At 43.6% G+C, this 22859-nt stretch overlaps 1 protein-coding gene across 3 annotated transcripts in view; it reads right to left on the bottom strand.

Moving 5' to 3' along the window:
* Trpm8 (transient receptor potential cation channel subfamily M member 8) overlaps window positions 1–22859 on the bottom strand; it is an 83952-nt gene that overhangs the window by 5346 nt on the left and 55747 nt on the right. For all 3 annotated transcript variants that reach the window (XM_029483630.1, XM_029483643.1, XM_029483635.1), the window contains 4 exons: window positions 19890–20067; window positions 10877–11067; window positions 5301–5400; window positions 4115–4148 (listed from right to left, as the gene is read on the bottom strand). In XM_029483630.1, coding sequence (XP_029339490.1) covers window positions 4115–4148; window positions 5301–5400; window positions 10877–11067; window positions 19890–20067 — 503 coding nt within the window. The remainder of the gene's footprint in view (window positions 1–4114; window positions 4149–5300; window positions 5401–10876; window positions 11068–19889; window positions 20068–22859) is intronic.

The following is a 22859-nucleotide window of genomic DNA, read 5'->3' as shown; positions in this document are numbered from 1 at the left end:
TGTGTGTGTGTGTGTATGTGTGTGTGTGTGTGTGTGTGGCAGGCCCTGCTTATTCCTTACTTATGGTCAGTAGTTAGCAAACGAATCATTAGCATTGTGAAATGCAAGTCAAAAAGGGTTTCCTCCTAGACAAAGCAGATTATGTTGGTAAGGCAGTAATATATGCAGATGTATGCAAATGTACCCAAATGTTTACAATGTTTTACTAATAGTAATAATGTTTTCTTTATAAAAATATAATACTAATAAAAATTATAAAGATACTAGTAAGATATGATTGTATGCTTCCTAACACATACACAAATGGCAAACTTCCAAGTATAACTTAAACAAATGATACATAAGATTATTCTATATACTACAGGGGGTTCCTGGCCTAAGTTTAAGTCACATGCTACCTTGATGTAATTTATTAAAGTGCATGGACAGGTTCTAATTTCTGTGTAGTTGGCTCCCAGCTTGCTGTGTGACTTACTCTCTGGGAGTTTGGGGTTGGCGGGGAGGAATCTGTGTTAAAGTTGGGCCTGATTCCAGTAGATAACCTCTTCCTTTAAGTTAAAAAAAAAAAAAAGAACAAAGAGAAATTTGAGGGTTACTGGCCACTTCAGTGCCAGTATGGTAGGTGAGAGCCCCGCTTCCAGGCTTTGGGTCATCTGTGAATAGTTTTGTTTACTGTTATAATGAGATGAAAAGCAGTTTCGCTTTCCCCAGGAGATTTTGTTAATAGGAAAATAGTATTAATCAGCAGCTTCAAGGAGTGCATAAGGTGCTCAGAATAAAATAAGTGAAGCAGAGCACAAAAAGAAAATAAGCAAAGTTAAGCACTAGTTTGGGGAAAGGCTAAACTAACCAACAAACCTTTAGCTAGAGCTATAAGTCTCTATTGTAGTGTGTGTGGATGTGAAGAACCAGGGGTTGCTTAAGCCTGGCTTCCCTGCCCCCTCGTAAGGGGAGAACACAGTCTAATAAGCTTCTGCAACCACAGTGATGGTCAGGCAGGCAGACATAAACTGCACCCAGTTGGACAAGAGCCACAAAGGCACCTACCAGTACTCACAACAGTCCTGCTCCAGGGACAGGCTGGTCAGACAATTATGCATTAGGCCACACAGCAGATAAAACAGAGGTCTCATGAAAGATATACTTTAAGCACCTACATCCAGTCCCCTTCATTTTCCACTGGGGTAGGTGACTAGCCACTCTGGTACTGAAAGCTTACTTAGCTAGGGGCTTCTCCAAATACACACAACATAACAAAACTAGATCAAGAATACAGAGTCTATGGCCAACAAGATGGCTCAGCTGGTAAAGGCACCTGCTGCTATGCCTGGTGACCTGAGTTCAATCCCCCATGGCTACACAGTTGAAGGAGAGAACCAAATCGTAAGAGTTAATTCTCTGACCACCACATGTATAGCGTGCCATGTGCATACACTCCCGCCCCCAGGTCCCCAACACACTCTGATAATTAATATGTAATATTTTTTTAAAAAATATAAAGTTCAAACAAACTAGTAGCAAACAAAGAGAAAGAGGCAATATCAAACGTTGCTAACAAAGAAATCTCAGGAACATAGAGATGGCTTCATTAGTGAATACCATCCAACATTTAAAGGTGAACAGATATCTAAATACTCTTTAGACTCTTCCACAAAATAGAAGAGAGACTGCTTCCAGATTCCATGTATGAGGCCAAAATTACCCTCATCTGAAAGTCTGACAAAGATAGCAAAGAGAACTACTAGCCAACATCCTAGTGAACAAAGATGCAAAATATTAATAAGATAATAAGGAGCCCAATTCAAGAGCACATTAAAATTACCACACGCAACAACTCAATGCAGTTCCCCCCTGAGACAGAAGGATGGTTCAGTGTATGAAAACCATTGGGTGTGGTGAACTACACAAACAGAATAGAGAATCAGCATGGTCCATGCACTTGATGCAGAAAATCAGCAGAAAACTCCAAGTTCTTTCACAGTAGAAACTCAACAAAGTAAGCACTTACTTAGACACGATAAAAACTATGAAGAAAGAATCCTATCATCATATTCAATATCCCATCATCTCTAAGATCACAAGACAAGAACTCTTGTCCTCACCACCATTATTCTAAATGGTGTTGGGAGTCCTGGACAGTGCAATCAGGTAGGAAAAGAAAATAAAAACTCTCTAGATCTGTTTGCATAGGTTGTTAAATAATATCTTGTAACAAATTATTCACCAAAAAATCATTCCTGATAAAAATGTAATGAATTTGGTAAAATTGGTATTTCTGTTATGAAAAACAATACAGAAATTCTTCAGACACAGAGAAGCATCTTTAAAGACAATGAAAATCTAATTGTCAAAGATCCATTCTTGACAAGAACAGCTCATGAGCTATCATGGTACCTAAAACCTGTAGAATTTGAAAGAGCTTTACAAATAAGGGAATATATATGAACTGAAGCAGTGTGCCTGTGCTAAATACAAGTGTTTGGGAATGAATTGTGCTAACACCAGACCTTAATGTTCAAGCAGTATTTAATTTGTGATCATTTTGCTCAACTTCATGGGTGAAATTTATAATGAACATTATTTTAGCTAAAATTCTGATCAATGTTTATCAATACCTTATATTATTGATTAATAAAAATATACATGTTTACTGAGGAAAAAAAAAGAAATTCTTCAAAACATTAAAAACAACCTATCTACCCCACTCCTGGTAGACAACTAGAGAACTCCTGTGTTATCCCAGCCACCCCACTCCTGGTACAAGGCTAAAGAGCTCCTGTGTTGTCTTGTTCACTGCAGCACTACTCACAGACATGAAAATAACCCAAGAGTCAATGAATAGATTGATAGGTAAAGAAAATGTGGCTCATGTACACAGTGGAGGACAATTTCATCTTAAAGAAAGGAAGAAAATGCTGCCATCTGCAGGAATACAGATGGTCCAGATGACAATGTGATGAGTAAAATAAGTGAGGCACAGACAGGCAACGCCTCCCACGTGATCTCACCCACAGATACAGCCTAAAATAGTCAAAGGGTTAGGGAGAGAGGAATGGCAATTGTTCTGCTGTACTCTGAGGTGAGAATGAATACTAATATACTGAATGCGTGTGTTAATATGCATTTATACATTAATATTGTCTATTGTATACATGAGATGTGCTAAGACCAGAGGCCTTGAATCGAATCCTAGGGCACACAGAGATAGTAGCTATGTAGGGATGTAAATTAGCTGTACTGGAATGTGGTGGAATTGGTGTTTGCAATGTATATTAGAATCAAAATATCCAACTGGTTACCTCAAATATATTGGGTTTGTGTCAATGATATCTCAAGAGAGCTGTTTAAAATCAAAGTCAATTTAAAAGGAAAATAAAAAGATGCTCAATGCTTGCTCTAGAAACAGAAATTCAGAAGGTGATCCCCAGAGTTCTCTGAATGGAAAGCAAGCACAGTTGCTCAGCGTGGGAAGAAAGAGGACAGAGGAGGCAACAGAAAGGGAAGCAACGGCAGTGAGACAGCTTGTGGTATGCAGGGGACACTGTGCTGTGTGGCTAGGGCTTCCAACACTGTTTGAATTGTGGTGATCATTTTGCAATGTATACATTAAATATATTCATAGTGGCAGAAGAGGGAGCTAGTCATATCACATCCACATTAAGATCATGGAGAATGAATGCATGCCTAAACTCAGCTCCTGTTCTCCATAGTCCAGGACCCAAACTCAGGGAATGGTGCCACCCACAGTGGGCTTGGTCTTCCTACATTAATTAATGTAATCAAGACAATCCCTTCCAGACATGGTTATGGGACACAAGAATTATCTAGACAGCTGCTCACTCAGACACTCTTTTCAAGTGGTTTTAGATTGTGTCAAGTTGACAGTTAAATCTAATAGAAATGGCACTTCTAGGCTATTCCACACAAAGGCTGGCAGCTTAAGAAGTAATTCTGCTGCAGGCTCCAGCTCTTAGGTGAATCATGCAGACAGCTGAAAGAAACATGTCTAATTTTTAAACAATGAATGTCTTCTTTATTTTCTGACCCTATATACCAGCCTATAGCCAAAAGACATTAAAGATACAACAAATCATTCCAGAATCTTGAGTCATACCTTTGAGTCCAGTTGTCTAAACCGATGCCTCATCCTGCAAGGAAATTAAAAAATAAAAAATAAAGTAAGAGAAAGGGGAGACTCTTTTTTTGGCCATGTTTTCATCTTTCAAAGGACATAAGACATTGTGTGTGTGTGTGTGTGTGTGTGTGTGTGTGTGTGTATTCTTCAGTTTCAGCTCAGGTCAGGGTCAACTGCTTTGGTTTCTCTGATGTTCTTCCTTATGCCCAAACAAAGCAGAATTCCTTTCTTGCTCCCAAAGACAGAAAATGAATCCTATGTTTGCTGATGGGGTGGTGAGAGTTGACTCATAAGATCTACCTTCCTCCATATCCAAGTCCTTGGAGTCTAGAATACAGGGCATCCATGTTGTCTCAAGAGAAAGAGTACCCTATAGCCCTTAGTAGCTGTGCTAATTCTAACAAAGAGATTGGTTGCACTCATATTTACTCATACAGGTTAAAGCATATTTTGAAGTGTGTTTAAACTCTTAGGAAAAGTGACAGCTGACACTGAGGAAGGTCAGCCTAAACAATAGGAAGAGTAGGCTTTCAAAGACTCCGTGATACACTACTTATATACCATCTGTAGATTTGGCTGACTTCCCTACTTCTTCAAGAAGTTGAATGACTGGGAGACACATAGGAATTTATTTTAAAAATTCCATAAAATTTAAGTATGATAGTCATCATTTCCCAGAGATATCTTGTAACAAGCCAATTCTATCTCTCTATTTCAACATTGCAAAGATAAATATGCCAGTGGCCTCTACAAGATAACACAATTGCCCATGACCACTGAGTCTTCCTGGAACTTATTCTGTGATTGTGGCTTTTGTTTCTTGGCTCTGTAAAGGCAAATGTCTACCCTTCTACGCTCAAGATCTCATTGCCTAGAGCACAGGATATCTGGCTATTCTAAGAGAAAGATGTAGCCTCTAAGGACACTTTCTATTCTATGCCCTTTAGGGGAACAATCATATTAGTTAAGGTCTGGTCTCTCCCTGTTCTGAGAGAGTGACATATATCTATGTATTTATTGCAATTGCCTTGGTAATATTTTTGAGTTACTCTCACTCTCTAATGAAAGCATTCCTTACTGAGCATGCTCAGATATACTGCCTCTTACATATACTATCCTACATATACAAAGGGCACCTTGCTACAGAGGTGAGTGAGTGACATACTCCTCTGAGTTGTCGTTGGCTTTCGTGTTGATCTTGACAAGGTAATTCTCCTTCATGACACCCTCCCACGCCAAAGTCTCATTGTCCTCATTTCTGAAACCTAAAATAATGAGAAAAGGAAAAACATTCAGGTTGCCTGTCTGCCTCTGTTTCCCAAATCAATGCCCGCCAGGCACCCACGAGACTCTGAAACTAGGACAATTAGATTTGTCTGCACCAGCTGATCTGACTACCATTTCTTACTAGTGACAGGAGAAGAACAATAGAATATTGATGAACTTCTCAGTAAGAATAAGTGTGGGGACCACTTGTGTGAACTAAGAATGTAATATTTACTCTAAATAAGGATCCAGTTAAACCTTGTCTGGGTCTTTTGAGACTTAGCCAGATCATTCCACTAATAATTTGGGTGCTCATGTTTGGTGTTCCCACCTCCTCTGTTTTGATGACATGAAAAGAGGACCTATTAAGTTGGATAATGAGTACAGGTTTTCAACTCTCAGTCTAAAGTCAAGAGATCCTCAGAGGAGAGGAATCTGATGACATTGATTCAACTCTGAAAAAGGTGGTCTGGGTCTTAAAAAAAAAAACCCTACCTCCACCCTCCACTCTTCCCCTTTCACATAAACCAGGGCAACTAGCCTATACAAGTAGCCTGGGATGTGTTCCAGGTAGGTCTTATCTCAATTTCTTATGTTGTCTGAGACTTTCAGATGAAGACCAAACAAAGACCACATCATCAAGATCACTAACGTTTGCAATGGACATGAAACCCCAAGAGTTCATGGGGACAGGAAAGAGATATTTGTGGAGGTGGCCGCTTGGGATAGATTTGTGTGGTTTTTACCCTTAACTTACCATTTATACGCATGTATTCTCATATTAGAGTTTATAAACTCTAATACCTTTCTTAATTGGAATAAGAAATCGGGGATCAATCAATATTTGAGTGACTGGGTTGGAGAAAATTCCATACAGCAAACACACCTGTACCTTTAAATAGCTGACTGTTACTACTCTTCAAGACAGTTCCTAACCGATTTCTTTTCAAGTGCTTTTCGGAGTAGTTTCTAATGGTTTTCCTTCAAACCAAATGCTTAGAACTCATCATAGAAAAGATTGAAACTTTAGACACAGGCAGCCAGAACAAAAATGACAAGCAGCCAAGAAAAATGGCCAGCTTCTATAACAGTCAAGGACAGGCTAGCTGAAATGGTGGCCTAGCGTTTCTACCAACTATACTGAAAAAATTAGCAGGCTCTAAAGTAATGGACATACTTGTCCCAGCAAAAAATATAGAAAGCACCTACCCATGTTCTGGGAGAAGTTTATCCACTGTGCCAACTTAATGGTGATGGAGGATGAGAAGGATGTGAGAAATGTTACACAAAGCGTTAGTGCCAATATATTCTGTATCTAGACATTTCTCTTCTAGAACTAACATAATAATGATCCATGTGGTGAAGTGTACGCATATCACGTTTTATTTTTTTATTTTTTATTTTTTATTTTTTTTTGGTTTTTCGAGACAGGGTTTCTCTGTGTAGCCCTGGCTGTCCTGGAGCTCACTTTGTAGACCAGGCTGGCCTCGAACTCAGAAATCCGCCTGCCTCTGCCTCCCGAGTGCTGGGATTAAAGGCGTGCGCCACCACGCCCGGCGCATATCACGTTTTAATCATGACAGCATATATTACTAAGAACCAAACCAGGGGCTGGAGAGACAGCTTGGTAGTTGTGAATGTTTGCTGCTCTTCCAGGGGATCTGAGTTCGGTTCCGAGTGCCCATATTAGGCAGCTCCCAACCATCTACCCCTCCAGCTTAAGGGGAGCCATTGCCTTGTCCTCTGTGGGCATCTCCACTCAGTATACACACACTCACATGGAGACCCACGCCTATACAACTAAAAACTGAAAATAAATCTTTTTTATAAAGATCCTAATCAAACTATACATTTAACAATAGGGACACTTGGTTATCCATATATTAGGATATCTCACAGCATATGAAATCCTTAGCATAGACATTATATGTTCATGGATATTAGACATGTTTTATGTTGCATTATCAGCCATATAAAAGAATTAATTATCCTGTGAATAGATAGACATACTATACCCCGGGTCAATGCCAGTGTTGATATTTATCTCTATGTGGCAGCCATATCTGTCCTGGATCCCTATTGTGCTTTTCTGTAGTCAAATGATCTATAAAGACTATGTATGGTGTAATATGTGTGGGTGTATGTGTATGCATATATATACATGTATATATGTATATACACACACGTATATATATACATATATATGTATATATATATGGAGAGAGGGAAACAGAGAGACAGAGAGACAGAGAGATAGAGAGACATAGACAGAGAGACAGAGAATGTATATGCATATATGTACATACTTTTTTCTGACTTGAAGATATTGCTAAACAAGTAAAAAGTGGGGGAGGAGGTTATGAGTCTGCCTTTCTGGACATTATTTGTATTTTTCTTCCAAAGAAGGGCAATTTCAAAATTAAACCCATGATGTGCCCCATCATTTGGAGGCAAACAAAGTGCACTTAAGGATGTCCTGCCAGCTGGAACCCCTGGGAAAGGCAAAGTGCTGTGTGCTCGAGAATTAGTCCTCTCCAAAAGGCAGCAAGTGGGCTTATGGTGACTCAGCAGGCTGGAGAGTCTCTGGTGAGGGAACTGGGCTCTGGCTCTGCTGGGAAGCAGGGACCTGTCCTTCTGTTTCTTTGTCTCCTCCTGAGAGTGAGGTCAGTTGGAAGAGGGCGGATAGCATTGCTTCTTCCAATTGTCCATACAGCATCTCTCTCCCAGTCTCTCCCCCAGGAGAAGGATAAATAACAGGCATCTCTGACACACCTGCTTGCTTCCTTAAGCTGAAACCCCTTCCTGTTGACTGGTTAGACACAGGGTTTTGTTTCCCACTGTCATTCTTATTTTCTTCAATAAGGTGCATTTTGTCCTCCTCTTTTAAGCCAAGTCTGAAGCCAGGAGCTGATCTGCCTTCCTGACACTGAACTCCCTGGTTCTGTGAATCCCAGGCTGGATGTATTAGGTCCTGAGAGAATGGACTTTTACCACATAAAGTCCACCTCAGTCCATGGCCAACTTGAGTCAGTGTGGGGCAGTTCTTTAGAATGTTCATTTCATTTCCAGACAACACTGAGTGTTACTTAGACCCTGTCTTTGTTTTTATACTGAGTCAAATCCATCCTCATTGCAACAGGTGTGTGTGTGTGTGTGGTCATATACATGTGGTCATGTGTAGGCTATATGTACATAGCTTGTCTACCTGTGTGGATGCATAAGTGTACACAGGTGTGTAGAGACCAGAGGGTAAGCATTAGGTGTTCTTCTTAACCACTGTCCACCTTTGTGATTCTCAGTGAACCTGGAGCCCACTGATTGTTAGAGTACCTGGTGGACAAGCTGGGGAACCTCCTGGATCTGCCTTACCAGCAATGGAATTACAGGCATGCTCCACTACGTCTGCCCTTCCACATGTGTGCCAGAGATCTGAACTGAGTCCTTATGTTTGGGGGTGGGGTGGGGGGCAAGGCTTTTGTCAACAGAGCCATCTCTCAGCTCCTTTTCCTCACTATGACTTTTATGCATTGCTTGGAAATGTGTAAGCCTTCCTAAGGCATTGATTTCACCCCTCGGTCTTCTCCCAGATTTGGAGACACCCTCATTAATAACACGATCTCAAGACAGAGCCAAATATAGAAGTGGGCATGGCACTAAACACCTCTGATATCTACATGTGGGTTTTGAGTACTTTCGAATTCTAGATCTGCACATTCAGTTCCCATACTGAACAGAAAGGCTTCCACTCTTTTAGTTAGTAATGGCTCAATTTGTTTTCCTCCACAAAATAATGGGAAGAAAGACAGCCACTTATCCAACTTGTCAAAATACTTTCATCAAGGAAGGCAGTTACACATGTGTAATGGTTAGTGACACCTCCAAAGTGCCATTTAGTGTCTTGGAATGACACAGTTAAAGTTGAGGATGAAGGTCCTTCCTGCTGCAGGCTGACTGAAAGCTGGAGGTGTGTTTATATTCTGAAAGCCAGGCTACATGTCACACTTCCAGGAATGGTACTGACGGTCAGCCAGGAGCATCTTGCCTCCAGCTTAATATAAAGATTCCCATAAAAAAGATGGCTCTCAAACACGTAAAATCTGTCAAAGTTGCCACCAATGATCATATCTAGAAAAGTAATACTTTTACTTTGTGAAGTATAATATTTGGAGTTCCTTCAAAGAGGCATAGTCAGCCTAACATGATACGCAAACCTGGTAGTGGAAGTCTATGTGCATTTCGTCACATGCCATGAGGCAAACAACCAGAGCATCACACACAGCTTACTGTGGTCAAGGGACAGGCACCTTATAAGATCCTGTGATGGAGCAGAATGGAGTAGAGCCATGAGAAAGGTGCTTTGATGGAGATACAAGGATACAGAGCTTCCAACAGCATGCTGTAGACAACGCGTAGCAAAGAAAACCTTCTCTGGAGAGTTGTGCACTGTGGGTTGCAGCCAGCGGAATGACAGGGGCCAGGCAGCACTCAGGGAGGTCACTCTCTGCCTCCATGTTCCCCAGATGCTAGGTATGGGGCTTGAGGACTTGAAATTAGCTCTTCTGGGTCTTCATCTGCCTTGAGATGCTGTCTCCTTCCTTGGATAAGCTCCCATCATTGGACCTTGGAAGTATGGATCTTTGATACTTACAAAGACTCACATTTGAGTTTGTGCAGAGTCTTAGATGACCCATTGAGTTTAGATGTTTGAACAATACTAGAATAATAGTTAAGACTTCGGGTACCCTAAGCAGGAAATAACTGTGTCTTGCATTGTGAGATCGGCATGAAGATTTGGGGACCAGAAGTGGAATGACACTGGTTACATGATATTTTTTTTCTCCAAATCCCTATGTGTTGAAGTGTTGACTTCCAAGATGGTACTGTGGTGGCACCTTCAAGAGTTGGGGCTCAGCATGCTCTTAAAAGAGATCACGAGGCCCATTATGCATCACCCCTCCTCCCTGGCTAGTGATCTACATGATACTCTCAGGCCCAAAACAATGGAGCCACCCAGTCTTGAACTGCAATCCCGAGCACTTAGTCAAGTGAAACTTTGCTCTTAATAAGTTAGTTACCTGAGATATTTCATTACAGTGACAGCTGACTGATAAAAGCAAACCCCCTCCCCCACAAAAAAAGTCCTCCTATGGTTGGTGGACTAAACCCCTCCTCTCAAACCAAGAAAAAAACTAAACTAAACTAAGCCCATGGTTTCACACCATCCATGTATCCTATTGGGGAAATTAACTTATTTATGTTATTATTATGTTTGTCCCGAAATCATTTCCCTAAACACGCCTACCCAGCAGCCCCTCAGTGTTTCCCAAACAGTTCTGTCTCTCGAGGCGTGCACTGGCTGCCCTGACACCTGACCTTTAGAAACATACAGTGAACAGACTGTAGGGATTGAGACCACACATCCCTTAAAATGACCCACTTCTCTGGAACCTGACCCCCAGTAGGTGATCCACTCACAGCAGGCATTAGACTCCATATTCTTCTCTTTACAGCAGCATTTGAAACACTTCTTCACCACCATGTAGAAATAAGCGAAGACGACGAAGGGGAAGGGGATGTTTAGGCGGTTGCAGTACTCCTGCACCAGGAAGTACCGCTGGAATTTCCAGACCTGGTCGTTGTTCTCCTGCACAATGCCTACCGTGTAGCTGGCAGAGGAGAGAGAAGACACAGCTTAGAGAGTGCACTATCCATCACCCCATTTGCCTGCAGTGGCAACACAGCTGGGCAGCCATCCATATGATAGCCTAGGCCAGGCTGGTCAGAGGAAGTCATGTTGATACCACAGCTAGGGCAACTTGGTGTAGGCTGCCTGCTGGCTTCAATGTGGATCTATCTCTAGTTCTTGTTTTGTTTGTTTACTTGTTTCTGATCACACAAGAAAAATGTTCAGTGAACTTCAAAATGATCTAGATTTCCATAGCGTCCAATGATACCCTTCGCTCATCTATGTTATTGTACTAGTCACAAAGGCACTCAGGATGTCTACTCTCTTGAGAATATTTTATCCCTTCCTCCATCTAATTGAAACAGTCTGAAGAAACTTTGTTAGCATTTCTCAAGAGCCTCAGATATAAAGCCAAAATGGCTCTCCTGAGATTGCCTTCCCCTCATGGCTAGGGAAGGCTGGGGAACACACTTCTGCAGGAGAAGGGATGAGGGACGCTAGAAAAAGTTGTCATCAAGGACTGTTGCCCATGAGCTATACAGATTTCAGTTACAGACATACACAACTACATCTGGAAAGACCTTGGGCAGAGAAAGACATGTTGAGAATTGTCCTAGGATATATATATAGCAACAAGAGCAGATCTGACTTTTCTCTGAGCTGTAAACATGTGGGGATTAATAGCTGCACAGCTTCTGGAACCAAGGTGAGAAAGCTCCATCTCTCTCCACCCAATGCTGTCTCTTTAACTATGAAGATGATAAGCCACTCAACAGCTCCAGTATAGTTGGAGTTAATGGAGCTGAGAACGATGCGCCTACTGATGAGTCTGTCCACAGTTTAGACATTTCATACAAGTGCTTCATCTGAGCTAGTGAGCTAGAGACCATGTTTAATTCAGGTAAAGTGCATATTGCTTTGGGAGAGATGGTGCTAAACAGCAGCATTGTGGAAACTAACCAGGCAAGAATTCGCACCTCTCTTCCAGCTCTTGATGAGATGTCAGGAAGCTGAATGAAGTCTCTGCCAGACACAGGTTTATAGGAACCGTGAACACCATGAAATATACAACACTCCAGCTCAGAAGAAGCTGAAAGGCACAGTTTCTAAACCAAAAAAGAAAACACCTCCACAGGGGGAAAAAATGTCTCTTAATGGAGTCCCAGGCTCTCAATTTTCTCTCCAGAAATATGTCTTCCCGTTTCTTTGAATTTTGCTGAGGACCAAGAAACTCGGATGGATCTCTGCTTCTTTTTCCCATGTTATATTCAGAAATGGCAGGTTAGCCAAGGGCAGTGTGTGGCAACTGACTACCAGCCTGTAATGCTTTTAGCAAACTGTTGTTTGTTTGTTTGTTGTTTTTTTTTATTGAGTCTTAAATGGTTCGTTGTTTTGACCCAGTGACTTCACTTCTGGGAGTTCAAGTTAGGGATAAGGAGATAGCTGATTAAACCACGCAGAAATGGATGCGTACAGGATCCCTCCCATGCTGTAGGTGAGAGAATCCCTGCCCTTTACCTAAGAGAAAAGAGTAATCCAAGCATTCAGCACTGAGAGCACACCTCCAGGTTACGGATGCTGAGTGTGAGTGATTTCATTATGCAGCCACTGTAACTGGGCTTATAAATAATTTTTTACTTTGGAAAAATTTTATATGTCAAGTGGAAATAACTAGGCTCGAACCCCTACTTTCAACACAGTCTCACCCCATAAATCACGACGCCAGGGAAAAGTGGATCTGTCACTGGCGGTGGCATTTCCAGTATCACAGCTGGGTGCCCTTGGTTCTCCTGCCCTTCCCCTTTCCAAGCATCATACAAGGAATGTGGTAACTGCACAGAATTATTAAAATGTCAATGTTATGTCCTATCCCTAACTCCTCATAGCAATGACTTACAAGCTACCAAAACACCAAGGCCATATGATAGAAAACACTTTCACTATATATACAAGGGACTGATTACTTATGTAGGTGCTCCTATAGTTTAAGCACCTCCAGGCCACATGTATCTGTGGATGATCTTGAACTGTGCATTCTCCTGCCTCCCTCTCTCGGGGCTGGATTGCTGGCATAAGCAACCCACACGGCACTGCTTATATGGTGCTTCAGATCAACACAAGGCTTCATGCGTGCTAGGGAAACGCCCCACCATCTGGGCTACATCCCCAATCCCTATGAGCTCCTATTCCAGGCAGCCATCTATGTTGATTAATTTAACATGCAAGCAACTCTGTAAGTCCTGTTATCATCTATGGTAAACAGATTGGGAAACTAAGGCATAGAAAGGGCAGGGAAGTTGAAGTGGTGAAGCTGGGATTTGGTGTAGCGTCCAGCTCTGGGGCTGTCCCACATCAGTAGAGGTGGTGTGTGGGATTGTGACAGTTCTACTCTGTGTCTGAGGGGCTTCATAGCATGCCTTGGCATTTTGGATAATTACAAAGCATTGACAATTTGGGCAGGGTGCATTTTGAACAAAATGAGGTCTCTAAAAGTAAGAGGCCTATGCTTATTGAATGTCCCCAAGCATAAGCTCCTAAGAGGCAGGCCAGCGGCTTCCTGACTGATTCTTTCATCTACCTTTCTCAGTAGAATTTTGAGTTACAAAGCAGACAGCACTGCGGATCCAGAAATGAATCTAACGGCAGTCAAGCATCTCTCCCCAATGTAGGTCAGGTTGCTGGAAGGCTAATGCTCAGCGTGCTATCAGTACCACCTTCCCTGGTTCTCAGCTGCTTTTGCTGTCCACAAAGAGCACCACCATCATCTACCACAGCAGTGGCTCAGATCTACAGAGGCACCCGAGATTACTGACGTCCAGGCTAAGAACCTACCGGAAGTCACAGCTCACTACTTCCTGCCAGAACAGCCATTTTTTTTTATTCTAATCATTAAAGCTAAGAGCATCTTACCATTTCATGCACCTATCCAAAAATGGTTACTGACTGCTCAAATCTCAAAAATCCAAACAAAAGCCATGGCACCCCACTATGAAGCATCAAATGTCGTTTTCAGATGTTTTACACAAAAGACGTTGCTCTGTCTGGATGGAGGGAGGCACATTCACTATGCTTTCAGCAAGGTACGAAGGACATGGGCCTCATTCTGGGAGCTCAGAGAGAAACTCTGATGGAAGGCCCACTGGGGACGAGATCTGTGCCTTGCCTGAACTGGCCATTTGGACTCAATGAAACACATTGTGGGAATTGACAGACTGAAGTCTTTTGCAGGCCTTCATTTATTTCTGCACAGCCCTGAGAATGATTAGGACAAATAGAGGAGTCTAGACCAGGAAAAGGCCATGGGGCATTGTATTTTTGAGTCCATTTAGCCTAAGGCCTTTCTGGGGAAGGCCTGTAATCCCTGCCTCAGAAGTACATAGTTAGAGCCTGCCAATCACCGTTTTGTTTCTTCCTCAGCAGATCCAGACTTCAAGGCCCCTCCTGTCAGAACAGACATTTCTTCTGCACATTGTGAGTGAGATGAAGCCTGGGAGCAGCACTCCTGATAACTGGTGAAGACCTGCATCCACCTCCTGAGGCTTGAGGAGCTAGCGATCACTGGGCATCAACTAAACAACAAGGCCCAGCTTCACTGCACGACAGCAACTTCCAGATGCCCTATTTTCTTCTAAATCAGCTCCAGACCCAGTCAGATAGATATGCAAGTCCTCCGTGGGAGGCCGATACTGAGCATTGCATCAAGTTGCTCTATAAAGAGTAATTACATGAATTCATGTGTATGCATGCATCTCTCTCTCTCTCTCTCTCTCTCTCTCTCTCTCTCTCTCTCTCTCTCTCTCTCTCTCTCTCTCTCTCTCTCTCTCTCCCAGGACTGGGATTAATGAGTGTGTTGTCATGCCTGGCTTTTTAATTTAGGTTTTGGGTCTTGAACATATGTCTTCATGCTTGCAAGCACTTTACCATCTGAGCTAGCTCCATAGCTCTTTAAGTTTTATAGTCTTTAGACTCTTCTGTAGAGAAGAGACTAGATTCTGCGGAGAAAGGTCTTCTACGACTGTTTCCTGAAAGTGCCTCTCAGTGACATAGTCACAGTGACAAGCCACAGGATTAGCCTCACTTGCACCAACTCAGACAGCATTCAAAGTCTTCCAGATGATCCCTGCCCATCTGTATCTCCTCTAAGAAGCCATAAAGCCCGCCCCTTCACACCACATCTCTAATACCCTGTTATGAGGTTATTGTACCTGCCAGTGTCTCAGTGGGCTGGAGGTGGGCAGTAGCAGTGACAGTCATCCCATAGGACCAACTGAGTACCCTCTGTGCTGCTGAGGAGGAGAGGGGAGGAAGCAGGATCCCCTTGGAGGAAGAAACTTACTGAGACTGGACATGTTGCTAGCCCGCAACAGATGTTTGGAATTCAGATAGTCTTGGGCACAGATGAGATCCAGAAGTTAAAGTATTAAAGGGATGATATGCCATGACCACAGAGAAGAAGGAGGTGGTGGGACCTTAACAACACAGCTGTAATCCATTGCTCGTCTGATGAATCATAACTCCAGATCAAAAGAGAAATATTTCAATAGTTACAGGAGAGTCTTTTGGAACACTGAACATCCTTTTCTAGTTAGAAAGCAAGGCAAAGAAAAAGAAAGTGATGTGACAAATAAGGAATTGGAGGACCATCCTCAAGGTAATAAGAGAAGGGAGACCGGTCACGATGGAGACTTGTTACATAATCAATAAGAGAATCTTTAAAAGACTTCCTACACTGTAGTAGTCACTATAAAACAAACAGACGAACAACAAAACCCCAAAACACAGGGAAAAAATTTTGCTTACAGCCCTAAATGGCTGGAAATGATAAAACACCCTGCAAGCCCCTTTCAAAAAGAACCACAGAATTCTACTGGCAACGATAGATATCTGAATGCTACAAATATGCCACTGTTCCAGAGATTATGAATCTGATTCCTCTTAAATAATTCCACAAAGAGTCATGAGATTTTTTTTTCAAAAGAAGAAAAATAAATCACAAGCTAAGCTCTGGGCTCCTTCATACAATCAAATACACACAAATACAATCAAATACACACAAATACAATCAAATACACACAAAAATGCCAGGAAAGCTCTGAGTAGAAATAAGTGTGTGGGGTGGGGGTGGAGAGCTTGTACAACAGATGCTTTAATGACTTAAAAAAAACCTTCAGTAATGAAAGCCATTTGGGAGTAAAAACCCAAAATAGACAGAGTGATCAAATCAGAATACACAGTCTGAAAAAAATTTATTAAAAAAATGGATGTGTAAACAACAGCAGGTTTTAGAATAAATTAAAATCCAAATAGACTTCTCAGCTGGATTCCCTTTTCAAAAATTTACTTATTTTTATTTCAAGTGTATGCATGTGAGCCTCCATGAGTTTATGTGTACCACAAGTTTGTGTGCAGGAGCCCACAGTGACCAGAAGAGGACGATAGGTTTTCCAGAACTGGAGTTACAGACAGGTAGGAGCTACCATGTGGGTGATGAGAACTGAACCCTGGTGATGCTGTGAGAGTGTCTAACAGACACTGAGCCATCTCTCAACTCTACAGCTAGACTTGTACCCAAGTAGCTCCGTCAGTGTGTCTTAGAGGACCAATGGCCCCTCATTCCCAGGTACATCAGTATGGTGTCTACTCAGAACTGCTTCTGTGCCCGGGCTCTTGAGCTCTGGGTTTCCCAGCATGTATGTGGAAATGTTTGCTGTTTCCTAGTCCCCCTTGGAAGAGATGGCTCAGTGTTTAAAAGCACATACTGCTCTTAGAGAGGACCCAAGATCACTCCCCATCATCCACTTTGGGCAGCTCACAACTGCCTGTAAATCCAGCTATAAGGAATTTTAGAGTCATTCTTCTGGCCTTGGTGGGTACCTACACTCATGTGTATATACCATCCCCCCTCTACACACACACACACACACACACACACACACACACACACACACACACACACAGAGCAGATATATACACATACAGATTGTTTAAAATAAAATAAATCTTTATAGTAAAATAACTAGAGGAGCCAGATGTCAGGTAGTAATGTTGATCGGGTCCCTCCACGACAGACAGCTGCCATGACAGCTCAGAGCACAAAGATTCTGAGACCTCTGACAGCTCAGTGCTGCCACACAGGCTGCTGCTGGCCCTTGTTCTAATCCCTGTGATCTGACAAGAAGCAAGCTCAAGGAGGGAAGATTCACTCTGACTCATGGTCTGAAGGGTCTCAGTTCTGCTCATCATGGTAGGAAAGGCATGGCAGTGTGAGCAGCTAGCAGCTGGAACAGCTGGAGCACTGGTGGCTTGCTCATATCTTAGAGGATCAAGAAAGAGGGGATGTAAAAAAGAGGGTAGGAGGGAGGGAGGGAGGGAGGGAAACTGGCACAAGAAGAAGAGCTGAAACCTGAGACCCCAGGAACTCACTTTCAGCCAAGCCCTTCCTTACTAAATATTCCACAGATTCCCCAAAAACAGCGCCACCAACTGGTGGCTGAGTGTTCAAACACACGAGCTTCTAAGGGTCAGTTCACATTCAAACCACAGCTTCTGCAGGCTTACTTGGTGGTTGGGTTTTCTCCCCTGAGCTGCCTGGTGCTCTGCTGGCATCTGGCCATGCCCACAGCAGTGGACAGGCTGTGTGTAATCTTGGAAACATTATAGGTGACAGGTTAATTTCTGAGACTCTGTTATCACGTGTGCCATTAACTCTGTTGGCTCTTTGTGTGGCTCCGGATGTCATTTTCAGCATGCAGTTGCTTAGATAGCATTGCCTTGACATCTTCTAACCTCTTATTTCCTTTTCACAAGAATTCTGCAACTTTGTGAGATGCCATAGAGCTAAGCCTTCCTAACTTATCAGTCTCCGGAATCACAAGGAGCTGAAAGCACTAGCAGATGGCCACTCAGCTAGTTCTCACCCCATCCTGGAGATGATCCAAATGTCATGATAACAGGTATGCATCTTCTCGAGAAGATTCTAGAAGCTAACTGAACTACACTAAGAGTCATAGGTAACACCGTTCTTCAGAGAATCAACTCGGGCTGTGGTAAACAAACACTGTCCTTCGCAGACTAACCTCAGAACTAACATTCAGAAAGAAACCGCACCATACCTGGCCCTCAGGACCAGATGAGCAGTCTGTGGATTGTGGATCAACCCCATCATTCATTGCAATTCAAAAGCAAACTTTAAATTACAGCAGCTCTGTTCACTATGACCAAATGTGTAAGTTGTGGAACCGATAAACAGATTATTGAATCATTCATTGTGACACAGGGAACCATAAATGAGTCCCTATACTGAGGTCATTCTGTTTGTTCTAGATCACTTTGGCACTCATTCATGCTTCTAAGAAACTACATGAAAACAAGAAGCTTTCTGCAGCTGAACAATGTGCAGCTTGGACAACATGAAGCTCTACAAACCCATAGAAGCAAGCCTGTGGGAGGCCTTGTGAGCAGCTTGCAAGTGTCTCCCAGTAGAGGCTGGGGCCAAACGGAGCCAGAAACAACCTCTGATAGCTACTTCTTCTGAGTTTAGGATGGATGGAAGCTCCAGGGACCTTTGACCTTTGGATTCTATATCTAAGGTTATTGGTTATTGTATATTATTTTGCATAAGTTTGTCTTACTTGTTATTTTAAAAAAGGCATCTCAGGGATGGTTTTCACTGCAGCCATTGGGCTAACACATTCAACCTTGACAGGCTCGGAAATCACCTGGGTGACACAACTCTAGGAGAGTCTATGACAGTGTTTACTGAGAGATTTAATGGGGGTTGGGGAAAGAAGGCCTGAACAAGCAGGACTAATTCATAGGTTGGGGTGCTTGATTGAACAAAAAAGGATGATCAGCAACATTCACACTCTCTGCTCCCTGACCTCAGACACAATGTGACCCACCCCAACCCCCATGACTTCCCACCAGCATGGACTATACCCCACAAGCTAAAAGCAAAATAAATTCACCCTTCCTCTCATCGCTTTTGTTAGGTGTTTTTGCCACAGCCACAAGAAAAACAACTAGTTCTCTTGCTCTTTTGAGAAATATGACATGGTGCTGAACAGTAGGACATGGATTTAATGGAGCTGGTCACACTGCTTGTCTGTGTCAAATCAAAGGATGTTCTATAGAGTACCCTGTTGTTGTTTATTAACACGGTCAGTCCCTTTAAGGCCATGTAGTGGCTATTCCTGGTTGTCAACTTGACTATATCTGGAATGAACTACAATCCAGAATTGGAAGGCTCACCTGTGATCCTGATCTTGAAGCTGGGAGATACAAGTTTCTGACCTGGATCTTGGCATGGAGATCTTGAGGCACAGTACATATGAATCCCAAGAGATCAAGGCAAGGAGATCTCTGAGTTCAAGGTCATCTGGGACAAAGCAAGTCCCAGATCCAGGCGTGGTAGTGCACACCTTTAATGTGGGTCACACATTTACATGAGGATGTTGGAAGGAGGAAGATTTTCTCTTTTTCACCTGCTTGCCTTGTGGGACTGAGCAACTGCTAGATCCTTGGACTTCCATTCACAGTTGCTGCTGACCATTGTTAGGGAGTTGGACTGCAGACTGTAAGTCATCAACCAATCCCCTTACTATATGGAGACTACCCATAAGTTCTGTGACTCCAGAGAACCCTGACTAATATAGGTCCCCAACCACTGCAGACCACCAGGCTCCCAATCACCTCCTCTCTCAGCTCCTCAAGGTAGATATTACATCTGCCCACATGCTTTCTGCTTGCTTGGCATAGGCACAACCCAGACTGGAAGCCCATGAGTGTGTGATGCAGACATACCCAAACATGGCGACCAGGAGGTTGACCAGAAGGATATTGGTGGAGAGCATGTAGATGCACACCAGTGGAATGGTGATCCATTCAGGGAAGCGGGGCAGGTTGTGCTCATCCAGCTCCACACACAGTGGCTTGGACTCATTTCCCGAGAAGGTACAGTGGGAGAAGTCATATGTGGTACCTGTGGGAATAGAACCAAGAGGCCAGTGAGGCCCCCTTTGGGAAAGCAAGGACCATGGCAGGCCAGGGGATGTGGGATCAGAGTCATCTGATGCCTTGGGTATAATCTTCAGAGTCCCCTGCCCATCAGACAATTTACTGAGTGGTTTATTTCCACTGGGAAATAGGTACTTCATTAAGATCAAGATCAAAGGAGGAGGGTATTCTAGTTAGCTTTAGTTGAAAAAGCCTAGAGTCATCTGAAGGAGTCTCAATGGTGGGTGGGTGGGGTACCAAAATAGTATGAACATGTCTGGGAGAGGTTGTCTTGATTGATGTCAGGGGGCCACGTCCACTATGGGAAGTGCCATGTCTAGGCAGTTGGAAGGAGGGTAGGGGTAAGACCTAGACAGTGGGACAGCTAGGAAGCAGCATTCTGTGAGCCCCACCTCCAGGTCCTTGCCTCAAGCTCCTGCCCTGAGTTCTCTCAGCAATGAATTATGAGCTAGAGGCGTTTCCTTTGGTCAGTGTATCTCATCACAGCAACAGAAAGTACAACATGGAGTGTGGATGTGTTCTGTGCACCAAAAAGCACCCAACCTCCTCAGTCAGCTTAAAGAGTCAACCTGCACAAAGTCCCAAAAGGAAGTGGGTAAGATGTACTGGGACCGTGATCTTCAATGGATACACCCAGAGACAGCTCCCCACAGAGAAACCATCTCTGAAATGAACAGGAGGATGAGCAAGTGACAGCCATGTGAGAACATGGAAGGGATAGGTGCTCAAAGCAGTGGCAACAGCACACAACAGAGTCCCATGGTAGGGAGAGAGAGGGCTGCAGGAGTAAATTGGGCAGTGCTGCATGGCTGGATCACTATGTTCATAATGAAAGCCATGACTCTGTTAGAGGAGTCTATCAGAAGGCAACTCTTCACCGAAGGAGTGCTGTGGCTGCCACATGCATCTAAAGGATGCAGAGGACACAAGGAGAGTGTGCACAGAGGCCAGAGTACTGGTGAGAAGGACGTTCCACACGGGGACGTCATGGGATTGGGAAATCAACCAAACCAGGTGAGCACTAGCATCTAGGGGCAGTGTCAGAGCATGTATTGTGCGTTAATCTTGACTGCCGGCTTGATGGGATTTGGAGTCACCTAGAAGACATGATTTTGGGCATGTCCATGAAGGTGTTCCTAGAGACTTTTCAGTCTTCAGAATAAGCGGCTCCTTCCCATTGGCTGGGATCCTGGGCTGAATGAAAAGGAGGAAGTGAGTTGAGTATCAACATTCCTGTCTGTCTGTCTGTCCGTCTCTGTCTCTGTCTCTGTCTCTGTCTCTGTCTCTGTCTCTCTCTCTCTCTCTCTCTCTCTCTCTCTCTCTGATTCTTGACTATTGATGTGTTGAGACAAGCTGCCTTGCTCCCCTGCACCGCCGTGCCTTCCCCATCATGATGAACTGTACCCTGGCACTGTGGAAGTGTGGGCCAAAACAAACTCTTTCCTCCTTAATTCGTCTCTGTAGAGGTTTTTGTCATAGGGACAGGTGAAAGTAATACAGGTCTGTCAAGGACATCAAAGCTCTGACATGACATGGCTCAGTGGTGGAACACTTCCCTAGCAAGTCCAAGGCTATGCTTGGTCCCCAGCACTGGGGTTGAGGGTCACAAAAGGATTCTTTCTGATCACTGTGGCCTTGGTGGGAAGAACCCAGCACTGCCCTTGCAGGAAGCCCAGGTCTACAAGGGAGGTGATGTCCTGTTACTTGAACTAGCCAATATGGATCTCTACAAGTTTAGAGAAAGCCACAGACAAGGTCTCTGGCTCTGAAAAGAGGCACCCAGCCAGATCCCCCCCCCCCCAGTTCTCAGTGATGACAGCAGGAACACACTCTACAGGAAGATTGTGATGTGCCAGGTAGTATGTGAAAGAACTCAGATGATATGTGCACCACACCTGCCTGCTCTGGCCCCTCCCTCTCAAGTGCTGCTCCTTCATGGGATTCCACCCATCAGTGTAAAGAGCTATCCTCAAGTAAACTGCATCACAATGCCAACTAGAAAGTCCCAAGGACCATTCTACCCTGAGTGGAAAAGACCTGGACCTGTTTGTAAGAGTTAGAAGAGCCTTCATCTGAGGAGCAGACGCTGATGGAGGGAAAATCACAGGGAGTGAATGTCACCTGCCAAGCCCAGCCTTGGCTCAAGAAAACTGTCTGTCAGTATAGTTTATGCTGGCAGGATGGGAGATGAGAAGTCAGGGCTACTCTCAGCATCCTGAAGTCCCTCTGCACAGTCCACCCAAAACACAAATTTGCTTGTGCCCCGTACCTGACCTTTACAGCCTGAGTGAGGGTACAACAGAGTCACCATGCTGCCATTGGTCTCTTCACAGCCTGCTGGGTAGTGGGCTAATGATGGAAGCTTCAACCAAAGGTTGTAATGTCAATCTCCACATGCTCTTTAGTAATAAATGGGAGCCTGGACACTGTGGTCTACAGGGAACTACAGCTCACAACACTCCAGTGTGAACCAGCAAGGACTGTCCCACTCTACCTGGTAGCATAGCTATAACTTAGATTTGTCATGTTTTACAAAACTTGGGATGTAGCTCAGTTGGTAGGCTGCTTGCCTAATGTGCAGGAAGTCCTGGGTTCAACCCTCAATGCCACATTACTCAGGCATGGTGGTGGTACAGGCCTGTAATCTCAGCAGGGGTAGGGGGATTAGAGATTGAAGGTGATCCTTGAACTCTATAGGGAAATTGAGGCCAGCCTGGGCTAGAGGTCTTGTCTCAAAAAATACTGATAAATAAAATC

The sequence above is a fragment of the Mus caroli genome, chromosome 1 (assembly GCF_900094665.2).
Source record: "Mus caroli chromosome 1, CAROLI_EIJ_v1.1, whole genome shotgun sequence".
Lineage (NCBI taxonomy): Eukaryota > Metazoa > Chordata > Mammalia > Rodentia > Muridae > Mus > Mus caroli.
Note: the sequence above shows the minus strand (reverse complement) of the source record. Positions and strands in the feature narration are given on the sequence as shown.